Source organism: Talpa europaea (assembly GCF_964194135.1).
Source record: "Talpa europaea genome assembly, chromosome: 13".
Taxonomy (NCBI): Eukaryota; Metazoa; Chordata; class Mammalia; order Eulipotyphla; family Talpidae; genus Talpa; species Talpa europaea.
In genome coordinates this window covers 42,616,752-42,634,355 of record NC_140080.1, presented here as the reverse complement: position 1 = coordinate 42,634,355, position 17,604 = coordinate 42,616,752, and the positions used below count along the sequence as shown (strand labels likewise).

The 17,604-nt window shown below is 53.8% G+C and overlaps 1 protein-coding gene across 1 annotated transcript; it reads left to right on the top strand.

Moving 5' to 3' along the window:
• Window positions 1-4,934: 4,934 nt before the first annotated feature.
• ARSI (arylsulfatase family member I) lies at window positions 4,935-10,158 on the top strand (the record flags this gene model as incomplete). The annotated part of the gene is made up of 2 exons (XM_084251796.1): window positions 4,935-5,251; window positions 8,751-10,158. 2 exons carry the CDS (start codon window positions 4,935-4,937, stop codon window positions 10,156-10,158), a joined length of 1,725 nt encoding a protein of 574 aa, XP_084107922.1.
• Window positions 10,159-17,604: the final 7,446 nt, after the last annotated feature.

Here is a 17,604-nt window from a genome sequence, read left to right as displayed (position 1 = left end):
GAGGGTTGGAGGCAGACCGGGGTCCTGTTAGGCTAATTCCTCCCAAGGCTGGTAGAGGCAGTGGTGGGAACTTCTGAGAAGGTGGAGAACAGTCCTTTCATATTGCCTCCCTTTGAGCTGGCCTCAAGGTGGGACCTGGGTCGGGTGGGTGGAGGGCGGGGAGTGTGCAGAGAGGCGAGGCCGAAGTTGGGCTGGGCAAACAGATTGGGCAGCAACTGTGAGCACAGAGCATCCATTGTGTACCCCAAGCTCTGCTTTCAATAATCCACTCGGAAGAATGTTTCATTGAGCGCCAGAGAAAGGGGCCATTGAAATGCCCAGGGTTGGGGCCCTGTGAAGGGTTAAGGGCAAGGAGGCCATGGTGCCCAGCTCTTGCTGCTCCTCCCTCAGATGTCTGATATGGGAACTCTGGTCACTAAGACAGAGGGCACTCAGTGAGACCACCAAGAGAGCCAGGAGCCAGAGTCAGGGCACATGTGTCTCCCCTAGAAATGTGAAAAGGCGGGGCCTCCCTGGTGGTGCAAGGGGTTAAGACTCAGCACTAAGAAGCTATCGCAACCACTGCAGCACGAGTTCAATCCCTGGCCAGGGAGCTGCCCACATGGCGCAGCAGACCTCTCCTGACTTGCCCACTGCTCTCCTCAGCAGTGCATCGTGGTACATCTGCCTGTTCTGTTCCCCACTCTGTCCCTGGTGAATCCTTTCACTCCCCGCATCTCTGGCCTGCACCCCAGCTCTTGTATGCATAAGTAAATAAATCTTAAAAAAAAAAGAAATGTGAAAAGGGGGCACCCCTGCATCAAGAAGGAAAATGCTTTTCCTCCCAGAACCATTTCACCCAAGTAATATCCAGCAAGAACTGGTCTCGGATCCCCTTCAGCCTGCCCACAGGAAGGGCAGTGCATGCAGGCAGGCACTTTTCTACCTGAATCGCTCACTTGGGCACATACCCGGGCCCTTGCAATGCCTTCTTTACCATGGCTCTCTTAAACACCTCTGACCTTTCCATTAGTCATTAATTAATTATAATGAATGATGCACTAGTTGGGAGTATGTGGGTGAAAATGAGATCCAGTGAGAACCAGAGAACCAGAAAATGAGTATTACATTAGGTGACAGGGAGCCTGTGGAATTTTCTCTTGCAGAGGTCTTTGCAAATAGAGAAGCTATTCATTAGGAGGAAACAGCTTAACTGTTGGAAAGGGCACCAGAAGTGGCATTCTGTCTCCCACACCGTGTGCTTCTTTCCTGAGTGCCACTTGTCCTTTCAAGCTGCAGAGGCTTCTGGGGTTTGAGCTGGAGGGAACATATGCTGGCATCAGTGGGCCGCAAGAGGAGGAAGGAGGCAGGTGCAGGGACCTGCCGCTGGGGAGCATGCTCTTGAACCTGACCTCCAGCAACATGACTCCCTCCTCAATCCCCAGCCCTCCTCCCTTTTGCTTTCTCATCGTGGACCCCACCCCATACCTACCCACTCCTGAGCATGCATATTCAGGGAGGATGCTCTGCACGAAAGGCTGAGCTTATGCTATGAACTTGTTCTAGTATTTTGCATGGAAATCTCACAAATGCTAACTCAACATTCATAAAAAGGGAATCCTGAATAGGATTTAATGACAGTGACCCATAGTGATGGGCTATGATGTGGCGATGCTCTTGGTCTGTTCAGGTGGATCAAGCTTTCTGCTCCTATAGCAAATGACCCCCAAATCCCAGGCTTTTGATATTCATCAATCTGATTTTTTTGTCTATTCTTTTGTTTCTCGCTAATGTTTTCACAGTGAAACTGTACTACCGTAAAAGAGGTAATTGCATCATGTCACCTTCGTATATATCCCCTCTGAGCGGTTTCCAATATTCTTGGGTTAGAAAACTAACTCATTTGCTTGTTAAGAATTGTGTATAAAGGAAGAATTTAGAGAATTGTTTATAAAGTAGGTTTAGCGTAAGGAAGTCCTGTGGAGCTCTCCTCTGGGTTTAGGACTTGAACTCCGACAGTTTTGATGGCTCAGAGGACTTATATATTCTCTTTCAGGTCTTTGAGTTGGTCCAGACTGTATAAGTCAAACTCCAGAGGGTGGACCACAGCCTGCATAATCTATGCATTACATCTGTGCCAGGGTCAATGTAGTCAGAGGAAATAATATCTGCACTTTGAGAATTTTAGTTCTAAGATGGTTAAATACACACTCCACAGCCACCCCAAGCTATGAAAGACAAAGCCACAAAATATACTTATCCAGTTTTTTACCTTTAAATCTCTACATCCTAAAAGGTCATTGGAAGCAACATTTTTAAGGACTTTGAAAGTCCTTTAGTTTTGCTCCCCAGTTTGGGTTAGGAATATCTCCTGTTATACTCTCTCTGCTTTTTGTTTAATGAGGAGCCCGGTGCTTCTCGGAGTCTGATTTCATCAATGGAAATCTACAGGAAGTAGCAAAACTACACCACTGCCACATCTGATCTGCATTTCATGTGCGGACAGGAGTGTTTTAATGAGGCTGTCATTTGGGGTTATGGAGTGAGCGTGGACCCATGTAGATTAGGGGACCCATCTTTCCAGCATAGGGGGGATATTTCTGCTGTCAATTATTTTGGGAACAGGTAGGTTCTGAGATAGAAACTGCAAAGGCTATATTAGCTGGAGAGCCTGACTTGTGGGGTTTGAACTCGAGTGGTGGTCGCTGATGGCCTTGCAGCCCCATGGAGATCTGCAGCCCTGAATGTGCATCTTGGGAGTTGTTTTCATCCAGGTGGAGTCCCCATCCTGACAACTTGCCACATCTCCCTGTGCTTGGAGCAGGCAGGAGACAGGTCTGCCCAGTTCCTCTGACCAAGGTCTGGGACAATGCAAAGAATGCAAAACCCAAGTTCCTCTGACATCCAGTGACTTGTCCCTCTTTGACCCCAGCACAACCTCAGGCTGAAGCCTCCGGAAGCACCATTTTAGCAGCATTCGCCTCAGGAGGCTGTATTTTTCCTGTCTGTCCTCAACACTTCTGCCAAACAACAGGCTCAGTTTTCCCTTCTGATAAATCTGGTCACCCTAAATATGGGACACAAACAGGAGTGGCTGGCCCCACGCAGCCCTCATTTTGAAATGCAGATTCACTTGGGCTGCTATTTTGGAGGTCTCCTTTCTTTCTCCATACACAGTGGTTTTTAGGAAGATGGAAGAGACCCGGGCAGATCCTGGCAGGGGAAAGATGCTAGGAGCCAACACACACCTGGGCAGTCTTGGTTTCCCAAATCTCTCCAAACACCCTCCCTTCCAGAAGTTCTGTGAAAAAGAGGGTCCTTGGGCCCATAAAATTGGGAATGCAGCTTCACCCTCCTTCCTCCTCGAGTGCCCCATATTAAACATTTGAAATCCTTTAGCAAAGAAGCCTTACTGGTTTTGTTTAACTCAGACCTCCCATTTGAAAGTGTAGCGGGGTGAAAATTTGGAAAACAATTATGCGGAGCCCAAGCCGGGAAGGGCACTACCTAAAATATTTCTCATTTACATCGGATTTGGCCTGCATGGTGCTAAATTTTGTTTTAAATTAGTTACTGGTACTTGACCCTTGAAACATTTCTCATAATGTGGATGGCAGATTGGAAACTCTGCTCTTCATTCTTGCACAATGGTCACTTGGGCAGTGTAGCTCCTGCTGCCCTACCTTCCTCGGCCCATCAGCCCAGTCCCCCAGCCTCCCTGTCCCAGGAGCCCCCCAAGCTTGCCTGTTCTGCTAGGATTTCCTTGTGTGGAGGTGGGCCTGGGGGACTCTGGGCTCATTCATCTGTTCATTCACGAAGCACGTTGGGTTTCTGTAGATACCAGGTGTACCACACAGGCCTGCCCTCTGGACTGCAGCCGTGGATGTCCTGTGATACTTAGCTGTGAATTGCAGAATGAGGAAGAAGAGGGGTGGAGAGGGAAAGAGGCAAGACCTCCACCTGGTTGCCTGGTCTCCAGTCCCTGGTACTAGCCAAAGCGTCCCCACTCTCCATTACTGTCTCTGCTGAATCTGCGACTCAAACCGCCCCTGTGAGGCCAGGAAAGAAGCCGCTAACTTGCTCTGTGGCTGCCCATCTCACGGCCTCGGTTTCTCCAACTGTGGCGTGACCCGGTTGGAACCGAAAATTGTGCGCGTCCCTTCCAGGGCTGGCGCTCGGAGATGCTAAGACTCCAAGTTCCAGGAATGTCTGACCGGGCCGTTTCGGAGCTGTTCTGTCGAATTCCAAGCAGCCTCCCTCCCTCCTTTCCAGGGCGGGGGCTGGAGCCGGAGGGCGAGAGGGTCTGGGCTGCCCGCCCGGGGGAGGAGCCGCCGCTGGGCGGCCCGCCCCTCCACCTGGGGCTCTGCTGCGGCAGATGTTACAACTTTTTCGCATTCTCTCCAGGGGGTCTCCGCGGACCCGCCCAACCCGCGCCTCCCGCCCCTTCCCCGCTGGGGTCCTGCCCGCCTCCCGGCTGGAGTCCGACAGTTCTCCGGACCGCGGGAGGGGCGAGAGGCCGGGCAGGGGGCTGGCGGGTCAGGGGAGGAGAAAGAGAAAGGAGAAGCGAGAGAAATTGGGAGGCGGGGGAAATCGAGGGCTGGAAGGAAGACGACAGTCAGAGGATGGTGCAGAGCACCTTTGGGGAGCCGCCGCGCCGCGTCTCAGGCTGGCCTGGCTGAGCTGCGGGAGCCGGAGCCAGGGCGGCGCAGGGCGGGCGCGCGGGCGGCGGGAAGCAGCTCCGCGCCGGCCCGACCTCTCCAGAGCGCCCCGCTGCGGCCGCACGCGACCGGCCTCGCCGTCCGGTCGTCGGTCTGGGACTGGCCGCTGGGTCACCCCCTGGGGCGCTCAGTACCCTCACAGCGTCCTGATCGGCCGGCCGGCTTGCGGCCGGTGCGCCCTGGGCGCGCGGGGCCGTGAGACCCGGGAACCCTGCGCGGCAGGACGCGCGGGCCGGTATGGCGATGCATGCCCTCACTGGCTTCTCGCTGGTCAGCCTGCTCAGCTTCGGCTACCTGTCCTGGGACTGGGCCAAGCCTAGCCTGGTAGCCGATGGGCCTGGAGAGGCTGGTGAGCAGCCCTCTGCCGCAACGCCCCAGCCGCCCCACATCATCTTCATCCTCACAGACGACCAGGGCTACCACGATGTGGGCTACCATGGCTCCGACATCGAGACCCCTACGCTGGACCGACTGGCGGCGGAGGGTGTCAAGTTGGAGAATTATTATATCCAACCCATCTGCACCCCTTCAAGGAGCCAACTTCTCACTGGCAGGTAGGCATGGCCCAGGCTGCCCTAGAAGCCCCTAAATAAACCCAGTCAGTAGATTTCCCCTACACTTACAAACTAGGTTTTAGGGCAATTTTGGTTTTGGTGGCCTGGGTGATGGTAAGTCCTTTGCTCTCTCTGGGTCTCAGTTTCCCTACTTGCACATTGAATGGGTTGGATCATCTTTGAGGTTTTCTCCCTCAGATGTTTTAGGACACTCACACTTCATACCATGTGAAGGAGACATCTGGTCATCCCTTTGTTAGAGGAACGTGGCAGCCTCTGACACTCAGGTTTGCAAGCTGCTTCTATTTACAGACCTGGAGGCCCTGAGCAAGTCACTTTCAAAGGCTCAGTTTGTTTGTTCTTAACATGGGGAGAAGAACAGTTTTGATCTTGCAAAGAAGCAGTGAGGAAGGCGTGTGTTGCACTTAACCTGTGGGGCTCTCAATAAATAGTAGTTTCTAAGTCACTGGAGGAATTAAGGCCCCCAAACTGTTAAATGACTATATTGGAAGGAAAGCAAGGATTGCTAGGTGAGGAGAAAGACACAGAATGCATACCCTACACGAAGTAGCCGCATCAGGCTAGTTACTTCATTTCTCTGAGCATCTGATTTCTTATCTGTGACTCCTGGGGAAGGGGCCCTTTGTTCGTAGGGAGCAGTGGCAGATGCTCATTCCCCTCCTCCTAGCCAGGAGCAGTACTGGTTTCTCCCATCAAGAGTTGTCCACAGGCAAGGAGGTAGGATTACAGGATTAGAAGAGCAGAGAAACAGGAGGTGGGGTGTGGTAGGCAAACTCCGGCCACTTAAAAGAAAATCCTTTGGCAAGGCTGAAGCTAATCCTCCTTGGACAGGGTCCAAGGCAGGCTTTCTCCCAAGTTCCACCCAAAAGTCTTAGTCTCCCTGTTTCCTGGACTGGAGAAACTGAGGTGTGCAGGTGGGGAGGGTCCAACTTAGCGACTGTGCCCACCTTCGGGGTCTGCAGGAGAGGGGCTGAGAGGCCCCTGGCTTGGGTGTGGGGGTTCCTGGAGGTCACAGTCAACAGTCACCTCTTCTTCCTTCTTCAAGTCAGCACTTAGTGCCTGGACCCAGGAACAGGGAGAGAGGGAGAAAGAGGAAGAGAGGCTGGTGGGAGCAGCAGTGATGGAGGTGAAGACCATGTAACCAGTAGCCTCCAGGAGAGAAGGAATCTGCGTTCCCGGGAGTGATATGCAAGTGGACATTTCTCTCCCAAGAGGTGACTTTTGGTTTAAGCAGGGGAATGAGCAGTCTGCAGGGAGGTGTTCCAGCTCCTAATCTGCGAAAGCAGCTGAGCATGGCTGGGCAACGCCTGTCCTCCGCCCCCTGTAGTGGCTCCCTCCGCTGATGTGCTGATGCGGCTACTCTCACTAGTGTTTGTTAATGCATCCAGTCGTGTTTGGTGAGCCTGGAGAGAGCCAAAGTTTCTCATGTCACTCACTTGCAGAGGGGCCTCTGTGACTCCTAGGGGGCTCACCCACTTTGCCAACCAGTGCCCAGGGCCCCAGTCCCTGCTGAGGGTGCTTTTTGTATCAAGTCCAGTGGCTCATTAGTTGACTGAATTCAACTAAGGGCCAAAGCTCAGCTCCACTGCTTGTCTGCTGTCTGAACTCAGGCCAGTTGTTGCACTTTGGGGGGCCTCAATTTCGTCATCTGTAACTTGGGCTGAAGTTGGCTGAGGATCACTGAGACTACAGAAAGGGAAACTGTGGAGAAGCAGGGCTAATGTGGTAAAAACATTAGCAGTTTTAAGATGAGGAAATCAAAAAGAAAACCTGACCTGGTGCCCATTTAAAGGTGTTAGGGATTCAGGTCTTGGCTTACCTTGGTTGGGAGATGAGAAAAATTGTGGGATTCTAATATACTCCAGGTGTCTCATTTATTCTAAGACTTTTAAGACTTGAGTCAAGACAAGAAAACACAGCAGACCATGTGGGGCCTTGGATGCTGAAGGGGGAGTGGGATACAAATGAATAAATGAGGAAGACAGGATTTTGCTAATCATGTGCTCCTGCCTCAGGCATTAGCCTGTGTAAGTGACCCAAATCCAGAGGCCAAATGAACTTGCAGTCAGGCACCGGAGAACTTGCCCCATAATATTTGGAAACAGGAAGATTTTTAGAGTACTCCCATCTAATCAACTCGTTCCTACAACTGAGGCCTCCAGAGGTGAGAGAAGTGTCATCCCCCTTTGAAGAAAAAGGTCTGGGCATCGACTCTGCTTGAATTTGTGTTCAAATTCCTGGCTTTGCCTCTGATCTTGGGTGACCTTGGGCAAGGTGCTTCCCCTCTTCTTAGTTTCTTTTTAAGATGAAGTAAATAAACTAGAAAATGACTTGGGTCCCTCTGGCTCTAAAATCCTGAGTGTCATTCATTCATTCATTTGTCCCATAAGTAATTGTCTTTTAAACATCACTTGAGTAGTATCAAAAAGAATACTTAGGAATAAATTTAACAAAAGAGATGAAGACATGTTGAACATTACAAAACATTGAGTAAGTGGTTGAGTGAGAGTCTTGTTATGTATCATTGGGCCCAGGAACATGTATAACTGAGTATAATCCCATGACCAAACAGGACAATGATGTGTGTTCTCAATGCTAGGGGAACTCCAGCTCTTCTCTCATTCTTTTCTTTTTTTAATTAATAAGTTTATTTATACAAGCACTGGGTATAGTCAGAAGCGCGGGAGGGGGAGAGCATTCACCAGAGCCAGAGTGGGGAGCAGAGCAGGCAGACTGACGAAGTACACTGCTAAGGGGAGCAGCAGGTGGCAGGAGTCTTCTCTCATTCTTTGATGGAGTTGTGAGAAACTTTACAGTGGAGGTAACTTTTAGGCGAGGCTTTGAAGATTGAATAGAAGTTTGCCTGGGAGAGCAGAACTTGCTCAGTACTCCCTGACCAGATAGTGGCTGAAGGCTCAGGGACTCTGAATTCTGGAACCAGACCCAGACTGCCAGGGACACAGATCCCACCTGCAATTATTGTATGCATAATGGGGCAAATTATTTAATTTATTGAGTTTCTGTTTCCTTATTTGGGAAATCGGATGATATGCAACCCGTAGCTTGTGGTGAGAATGTAGTGAGCTGATTTATATAAGGAGCTTAGCACAATGCTGAGCACACAGTGAGTGCTTGGTGTTAGCTATTGTTATAGTTGTTATGGGTTATGTATGGAGTTCAATTCTTAATTCCCCAACTTCTGAGCTGTGTGAGCCTCAGTGAGTGGCTCAACCATTCTGAGTATCAATCTCCTCATCTGTAAAATGGCAATAACATCTGCTTCATTTGATTTTGAGGATTCAGTGAGACAGTACATTTGAAGTGCTTGGCCCATTAGGTAATAATACCCTGGTCACTTATCACATGTGCTGGGAGGGCCGAGTCCAGAGTCCACCTTAGGGTGAGTTTTGGGGTTTGGGTGGTTAGAGGTCTGGTATCTAGCTCAGCTGTGCCTTCTGTGACCCCCTCTTCCTGCCAGGTACCAGATCCACACGGGACTGCAACACTCCATCATCCGTCCTCGGCAGCCCAACTGCCTGCCCCTGGACCAGGTGACACTGCCCCAGAAATTGCAGGAGGCAGGTTATTCTACACACATGGTGGGCAAGTGGCACCTGGGCTTCTACCGGAAGGAGTGTCTGCCCACCCGCCGGGGCTTCGACACCTTCCTGGGCTCGCTCACGGGCAACGTGGACTACTATACCTACGACAACTGTGATGGGCCTGGGGTGTGTGGCTTCGACCTACACGAGGGTGAGAATGTGGCCTGGGGGCTCAGCGGCCAGTACTCCACCATGCTCTATGCCCAGCGTGTCAGCCATATCCTGGCCAGCCACAGCCCCCGGCGGCCCCTCTTCCTCTACGTGGCCTTCCAGGCGGTGCACACACCGCTGCAGTCCCCTCGTGAGTACCTGTACCGCTATCGCACCATGGGCAATGTGGCCCGGCGCAAGTATGCGGCCATGGTGACCTGCATGGACGAGGCTGTGCGCAACATCACCTGGGCCCTCAAGCGCTATGGCTTCTACAATAACAGCGTCATCATCTTCTCCAGTGACAATGGTGGCCAGACCTTCTCAGGGGGCAGCAACTGGCCCCTGCGAGGACGCAAAGGCACCTACTGGGAAGGTGGTGTGCGTGGCCTGGGCTTCGTTCACAGCCCCCTGCTCAAGAGGAAGAGGCGGACAAGCCGGGCGCTGGTGCACATCACTGACTGGTATCCCACCCTGGTGGGACTGGCAGGTGGCAGTGCCTCGGTGGCTGAAGGGCTGGACGGCTATGATGTGTGGCCGGCCATCAGCGAGGGCCGGGCATCACCGCGCACAGAGATCCTGCACAACATTGACCCGCTCTACAACCACGCGCGGCACGGCTCACTGGAGGGCGGCTTTGGTATTTGGAACACAGCCGTGCAGGCGGCCATCCGGGTGGGTGAGTGGAAGCTGCTGACGGGAGACCCCGGCTATGGAGACTGGATCCCGCCGCAGACACTGGCTGCCTTCCCAGGCAGCTGGTGGAACCTGGAGCGGATGGCCAGCGCCCGCCAGGCCGTGTGGCTCTTCAACATCAGTGCTGACCCCTATGAGCGGGAGGACCTGGCTGACCAGAGGCCCGACGTGGTCCGAGCACTGCTGGCCCGCCTGGTGGACTATAACCGCACGGCCATCCCCGTGCGCTACCCAGCCGAGAATCCCCGGGCCCATCCTGACTTTAATGGGGGTGCTTGGGGGCCCTGGGCCAGTGATGAGGAGGAAGAGGAAGAGGAGGAGGAGGAAGGCAGGTCTCGAAGTTTCTCCCGGGGGCGTCGCAAGAAAAAATGCAAGATTTGCAAGCTGCGATCCTTCTTCCGTAAACTCAATACAAGGCTGATGTCCCACCGTATCTGATTGGGCTGTGGGGGAAGGGGAAGTGAGACTCTGTCCTCCTAGAGGGCTTCCCCACTCAAGCCTGGCCTGCTCCTATGCAGGCAGGAACCTAGCTCCTGCAGGGGAATGGAGGGCAGAGAGCACCTCAATTAAATGGTGGGGAACTTGGCTTGGGGGTTGGGAGAGAACAAACTGGAATGGGATGCCTGAATCCCAATTCTGTCTCATCATGTTCTTGTTCTGTGACCTTGGTGACCTACATAAACTCTCTGAGCCTCAGTTTCCTCACCTGCAAAATGAACTCTAGTGACTTTGTGACTGTGTTTTGGCCTTGGGGCCTGGGACCTGGGTCTTTGTGGAGATCCAGTTGACCTCACCACCTCACAGCTTCTCCAAGGCCTCACCCTTGAACCCTGGACCTCTGTGGTACTACTTAGGTGAGGGCCCACATGGAGGCATCTCCAGGCCTGGATCCCAGCCCAGGCAAGGCCTTCTTGCTCTCTGAAAGGATCCCTTGAGTGCTGAGAGTGGCGGTGAAGGCATGGGAAGGAGACCTTACCAGGATCTCATGTGGACCAGGCCTGGGCACCGGTGGTTGCTATTGTTGGTGGGGCTTTCCTTCCTGGCCCCAGTAGCTGAAGGACCTGGCCCACTGGTTAGCTGCTGCAGGACTAAAAAATGGGGGAGATAGTTGTGTTAAAGGATCCTTAAACCAACAATCAGGACCCTAAGTTCTCTTTTGACCTTGGGCTCTGTCCTTCCCCTCTGGGCCTCGATTTCCCCACTTGCCAATGGAGGTGCTATCCCTGGTTCTGCCAATGATACCCGAACTGTCCCCAATCTGGGGCTCCCAGGACTGTGGGAGACTGGCCAGAGTAATGGTTGTGGAGGAGTCATGAACTTGATTAAAATGCAGTAGCACAGAAGCCAGGGCTGCAGCGCTGTCTGTGAGCACGTTTGGACATGTGCATGTTGGTCCTGAGGCAGGTGTGCCCTCACCATTGGCTGAATGGATGGGAGGGGAGTTGGGCAGCCTGACCTGGTGGCCCAATGTACAGGTTTTGGTCCAGTCCTGCCACAGATCTGCTGTGTGACCTCTGGCAAACCCCAGACCCTCTCTGGGTCTCAGCCTCGCCCTATGTGCAATGGATGATCTAAGAGCCCCTTCTCCTTGGCCATTCTGGGTATCCCTGGGTGTGTGAAGGCAGGGAGGAGAGCTGTGGGGATTTCAGAGCCTGCTTTCTGCATAGCGTGCCTCCATCCGCACACTGCGTTCTGCATGTCTCCCTTCAGGTTCCAGTCAGCGCAGCGTGTGTAGGCGAAAGCCCTGCTGTGAATTTTGAAAATAGTTATTTTTGTCGCTGGCAAAGGAGGCCTGTTAGGACTCATCAGCTTGTGGATGAGCGGGACGGGTGGGGTGGGGTGGGTGCATTTCAGTGTGTGTGTGGGGTTCGGGTATCAGGGACAGAGCTGCATGCCCGCTGCAGAGGCTGAGCCCGGGAGCAGGGATGTGGCCGGGATCTGCAGGGTGTAGGTAACCGTCTGTGTCCTGGGTGCCTCCCTCTGGGCTATCTTTATCATTTCTCACTGCCGTAGTTGGACCTTTTCTTTGTCCTGAGGCTGTTGATACCAGGCTGTTGTGGGGCTCCCAGCATTTCTGCCAGCTCAGAAGGGACTCTGAAGAAGTTGCCCGTTGGTATGGTGTCCTAGGCTCAGCAGACCCGAGCCGTGGGTTGTCTATAGTTTGCCTGCTACCCAGGGTTTCCAGCTCTGCTAGTTCTTAACCCAACTGTGTGGGCTGGGCCCTTCCAGCATGGCTGGAGACAAACTCCCCTGCGATTCTAGATGTGCCCCAGTCGAATAGAGGCCTCTTCCTGCCTGTTCAGTGAGCCCTGCCCCAGGTGGCCAGCCTGGGCAGCTTGGCTACTATTCCTGGGCCCCTGCCTTCTGGAGCCACAAGTGCAGAACTGTGAAGTACCCTTTCTGTTTCCCCTGGTCACCAAGGCTCACCTCTTGTGGCCAACCTGACACCAAATTTGGTGGTCCAGCCACGGCTGTTCTGGTGTTTGAGAAGGCACGATCTCCTCCCAAGTCTAAACTAGAGCTCACCTAGCTCAGTCTTGGCTAACCCAGAACCCAGCGAACAGCCCTGGCCATTCCCCCAGGCTGCCTGACCTGGGTGCCGGCAGCTGGCTCGGGCCTACCCTTGGTGAAGAGTCTCAAGAAGAGGAGAGGCCAGGACTCCAGGCACTGCAGTGAGAGGCTCAGCCCACTGTGGTTTCTGTTCTGCCCGGCCATCAGTGTGCCTCCCACCCAGACCCTCTGCCCTCCCATGGTCTGTGACCCCCGCCCCCACCCCCAGCAGGGCACTCTGCCATTGGCCCTGCTAGACTGGAGATTGTGCCAGTGGGGTGGGAGGTGGTAGGAGGGAAAGCAGGCCAGATCTGGCATGGGTGGTGCCCAGAGATGCCTGGTAAGGCCCTGGCATCCCCCTTGGTGGACCAGAGAACAGCAGATCTGCCAGCCAGGTAGGTTGGAGCTGGGACAGTCCTGAGTAAGCTGGGCCCTTCCATGGCACCCTGGGCTCTGATAGCCAGTCCACCAGGAGAGAGCCAAACCTGGCTGGAGGGCAGGCTCTGAGCCCCACCCTGAGCCTGGACTCTGTTTCCTCCTCTCACTTGGTGCCTATCGGTCACCTTGGGACTCGGACAAAGAGCCCTACAATGCCAGAAAGAGGGAAAACAGAGCAGTTTAAGAGAAGGAACTCTGTTCTGGGAATCAAGGACTCCAGATGGTGACCGAGACTTGGCCTTGACTTATCACTGCAGGAGGATAGCTCAGGCTCTTGGCCTCTGTCCCCCATCTGTAAGGCGCATGGGCCCCCTCAGGGCCCTTCTGGCCCTAGTGGAGGCCAATGAATATGGGGCAGCGGTGCTGAAGTCACCCAGAGCTGCATGGGAGGCCTGGCTGCACACCCCGGCTTGGGGCTTGGGTAAGCCATGTCACATCTGCACAGTTGGCAGTGAAGAAACCTACCTCATGGACATTTGTGGGAGGAGTATAAATAGTGTAATGTGTCAAGTCCTTAGCACAAGGCTCTAAAGTGGAAATAACTGTTTTTCATGTCTTGGAGTCACGAAAGGAACACTTGCTCTCATCTCCCCAGGAGGAAGTGGAGGCCCCAGTGGGAGAAAGCTTTGCCATAATAAGGATTCCCAGACAACAGTAGGACTTGAACTTGGCTCTTCCAACTGCAGGACATGTGCAATCATCTGTCCCCTGACTCCCTCCTTCCCTGTCCCCTGCAAGGAGTGTTTCCTGCGTGGGATACCTCTGAAGACAGCCGGGTCCCCGACCCTGCTGCCTTCCTTTCTGAGCACAGGTCTGTTGTTGCTTGCTGCATGAACTAACCAATCACTCACCACCTAGACCCCCGGCTGAGTCATTTCTCTTAGCCCACTTTCTACCACTTCTACCCCCCACACTCTGACCATAGGGGACAGGCCTCGTGGGGACCCCTCCGATGGCATGTTTTCTGTGGTGCCTGCCCACGCCCTGTGGGATGTGAGACACTGAGGCCTATGAGCGTGAGCATGTGTGTGAGCTTATATTTGGGCTGTGGAAGGTGGGATTTGAGTCAGTTGTCACAAGGCCATTGGGGGTCCGATCCCCTGTGGTGGCCAAGGAACTCGACCCTGGTCCCTGTTTGTCCCTCCCCACACACAGTGGGTACAGCTTGTGTTCATGTTCAGGCCCCTAGCCTGGCCTGTCTGAGGCGGACTCAGTGACCTCCAGGATTCAAACTCCTGGTCGCCAGCCCATGGTGGCACATCAGTCTGCTCTTGAACCACACGTGTGTTGGAGATGGGGGCACACGTGCCAGCTCGCATGCCTGCCATGGCCCTGGGGAGTGGAGAGTCTGGCAGGAACAGTCCCCTGATGCAATCATCGGCTATTCTCTCAGCGCCACAGAGGCAGGGCTGGCTCCTCACAGCCTGCCACCACCAGGCACAGCTGCCAGCCTGGAGGGGACAGGAGAGGCAGCGCATTAGAGGTTGTGCTTCCTCAACAGCGGTCAGTCATGCTCTAGAGGGGGGTGCCCATTCCCTGCACTTGGGTCTGGAAGGTTTGGAGAAGTGTGTGTGTGTGTCTGTGTGTGTGTGTGTGTGTGTGTGTGTGTGTGTGTGTGTGAGAAAGAGAGTTGCCAAGGAGACTTCCTCTACCCCCCGCCCTCTTCCTCTCCCCTCCAGCCATTGCTCCATCAGTACTCTGCAGCTTGGGTCCTGCCCAGCCCCCAGTATCATGCGTACAAAGTCTCGGAGGGAGAAGAGTGATGGAGAATGAGAAGCAGAAAGGAAGGAAGATAGAGACAAAAAAGGAGGTGAAAAGGAATAGGAAAGAGAGGAAGGATGGAAAAGGAAGGGTACAAGCAGGGAAGGCAGAGAACAAGGAAAGGAGAAAGAAAGGAGAGCTGGAAAGAGGTGGAAGAGAGAACAATGGGCAGATGGGAGAGGAATGTAGCTGGGTTGGCCCTGCCCCCCTGAAGCCACATAGGCAACCTCCAGGGTCCCCCTCAGAGGCAGGGAGAGAGCTGGCTTTCTATGCTGCCTCTATTCTTTATGTCCTTCTCTGAGTAATCCTGGCTCTTTCAGTGACATGTTACCAAGTCCCTTCCTCATGTGCTCTGCTCTCTTTTGAATCTACTCCATTTCATCAGAGGGAGAAGGAGAGAAACAGGGACGTCAGGTCAGCTTCAAGCCAAATAGGCTTTATCACCTCCTTTCTTCAGAACATCAGACTTCCATTAATATGTCCTCAGGACACATTTACTTTTTCTTTGTTGTTAATTTTTAAAATTGCATCATGTTGGCAGTGGATGAGTTGGAGACTTTGTGCCCTGCTGTCTCTTGAGCCCCAGTTCTTTGTTCTAAAGGAATTGCCACAAACCAGCAATTGCCCTGAGCAGGGTGATGTTCAAACCAGGAGCTCAACTCTAGTGGGGACTAAGAGAATGGCACCCCAAAGATGATAGTGTGTGCTTCCATGATTCAGAGAACCCTGCAAAGGGGGAGAGACTTTTGAGTCACTCAATAATAATAATTAACACTATTCCCATCTATTCAGCAGTTACAGTGTGTTAGCCACTGTGCCCATCTCATTTAATCCACAGACTAGCCCTGTAAGTAGGGAACGTTGTTAACTATTTTACAGATGAAGAGACCGAGGTACAGAGAAATGAAGCTGCTCATTCCAAATCACACAGTCTGTAAGTCACGGTGTTGCTCTCAGCTTGGAAAGCAGTTGCCCGTCTTCTCCCTGGGCAATGACTGGGAGGCCTTAGTGGTCACCAAGAACTAGTTCTTGTGTGGGAACCACCCCTCCTGAGTGTGGGCAGGGGACCTGGCATGAAGGTGGCAGTATGGCCCTGCCCCCCCACGTCCACATCTCTGGCTGCCTCTCCTCCAGTGGTGCCCCTGCCCTGCCTGCTACCCACCGGCTGTGCAGCCCCCCAGCGAGGGCCTCTCTTCTCTGCCTCTGAATTGCAACGTTGGCGGCACAAGCGGGAAGCATATTGTGCGCAGAAACAAAACTGAGTGGTTTTTCCTTTTTCTGAAGGTGGTAATGGTGCAATTAGTGGCTAAGCCATTACCCCCTCCTCCCTGCTCGCCTCCCCGCCTTCCCCTCTGCCTCCCTCCTGCTTCTCTCCTGGGAAGAAGTGGCTGCATCAGAGAGCCAACCCATCATTCTCTCCCACCCTGACTCCTGGGAAGGGGACAGAATTGGGGGACACTCAGTGGACAGTGAGTCCGGATCCCAGCAGGTTTGGGGATTACCCACAAGCAGACAACATGTCCCACTAGTGAGGTGATCAACAAGGAAGGGGTGGGCTTAGAAATGCAGAGGGTTTGGATCCATCAAGTGCTTGTTTTGGGCAAATGCCTGTGGGCACCTCAGACTAGTGGGCTGTGAAATGAGCTGGAGCGGAGGGGTGGTGTGAAGGGTCAGAGGGTCTATGATGGGAACGGGTCCATGTGCTGCCTTGCATCCTCCTTTTTCTCTTCCAGACACTCTCACGCTTCGGTGTCCCCCAGACCTTCACAGCCCTTCACCTGCTTCATCTTCAGGCACCTCTGCAGTGGCAGTTTTGTCCTTTGTGTGGTAGAAAAGGAGTTGGAGGCTCAAAGAGGGCAGTGACTTTCCCAGGTTCACCCAGTGAACACACGTCAGAGCTCTAATTCAATGCAGATCCTTAAACTCTAGTCCTTTCCTCCTTAACCTCACTGGCTTGGAGGTGGGGTATCTTGGGGTTAGAGATGTGGCTTTGGCCCAGAAGAAGTGAAGTTGCTGGGGGAGTGCCCAGAATTTGGGAGAGGGGTTCAGGGCCATCCATGACCATCCCCCACAGGCCAGGAGGTGCCCCCTCCCCACTGCCACCTCCTCCTTTTTTCACCTTGACTTGAAGCATAAACAGAAACTAGGACATGAGCCTCAGGGGACCAGACTTCCTGGTCCCTCCTGGACGCAGGTTGCGGGAGAGGTTATAGAAGAAGCCTCCGGAGGAACAGCTGTCAGAGCTGTGAGGGGTGCAGGCGAGCAGGCAGCCGGGGCTGCCCTCAGCATCCTGGTGTCTCCCCGCTACTTCTCTCCCAAGCTGAGTGGTCGCGATAAGGTGGCAAAGAGCAGAGAGTGAGAGGAAAGGAGGAAGAGGTGCGCGCGCGTGCACACACACACACACAATGCAGAGGGAACCGACACAGAGACTACAGTGTTTCCCCCAAAGAGATCCCAATGAATTAGCCATGGCTTCCCAGTAAACCTTAGAACCGGCTGTTTCCAGGACAACGGGGCAATACCTGTCTCTCTAGAGGAGATGAAGTTGCCAGGGTAACTGCATCCTGTCTTTCCTGGGGACCATCTCGGAATGTGGCGCTCACTGGCCGTTGCCATAGCAACTGCCTTTTTGCCCCATTTAATCCCATCCTGTAGACTTCAAGGGCCCCACATTTGGAGGTGGGGGAGGTGGGAAGAGAGATCACTTGTAGACTAAGTTTTGTTCTCTTCCCCCTCTCCAAGCCTCGCTCTCGATCCCTCACCTTGGGGGTGCTGGGTGTCCGCCTGCCCCCGGCCCACACAGGCCTGCAGTGCTGTGTGTGGTAGGACCACGGCGTCCGGGAGCAGGTTTTGCAGTGGAAGGCAGGCAGGTGTTGGGGAGGCAGTTACCGGGGCAACGGGAACAGGGCGTTTCGGAGGTGGTTGCCATGGGGACCTGGATGCTGACGAAGGCTCGCGAGGCTGTGAGCAGCCACAGTGCCCTGCTCAGAAGCCCGGGGCTCATCAGTCAAGCCGGTTCTCGGTTTGCACTCGGCAGCTCGGGCAGGCGAGTGGCCCCTAATTCTGGGAGCAGAGCAGCAACACCCCAGTCCTGGTCCTCCAACCCCGAGACTCGTCTGCCCGCCCAGTGCCAGG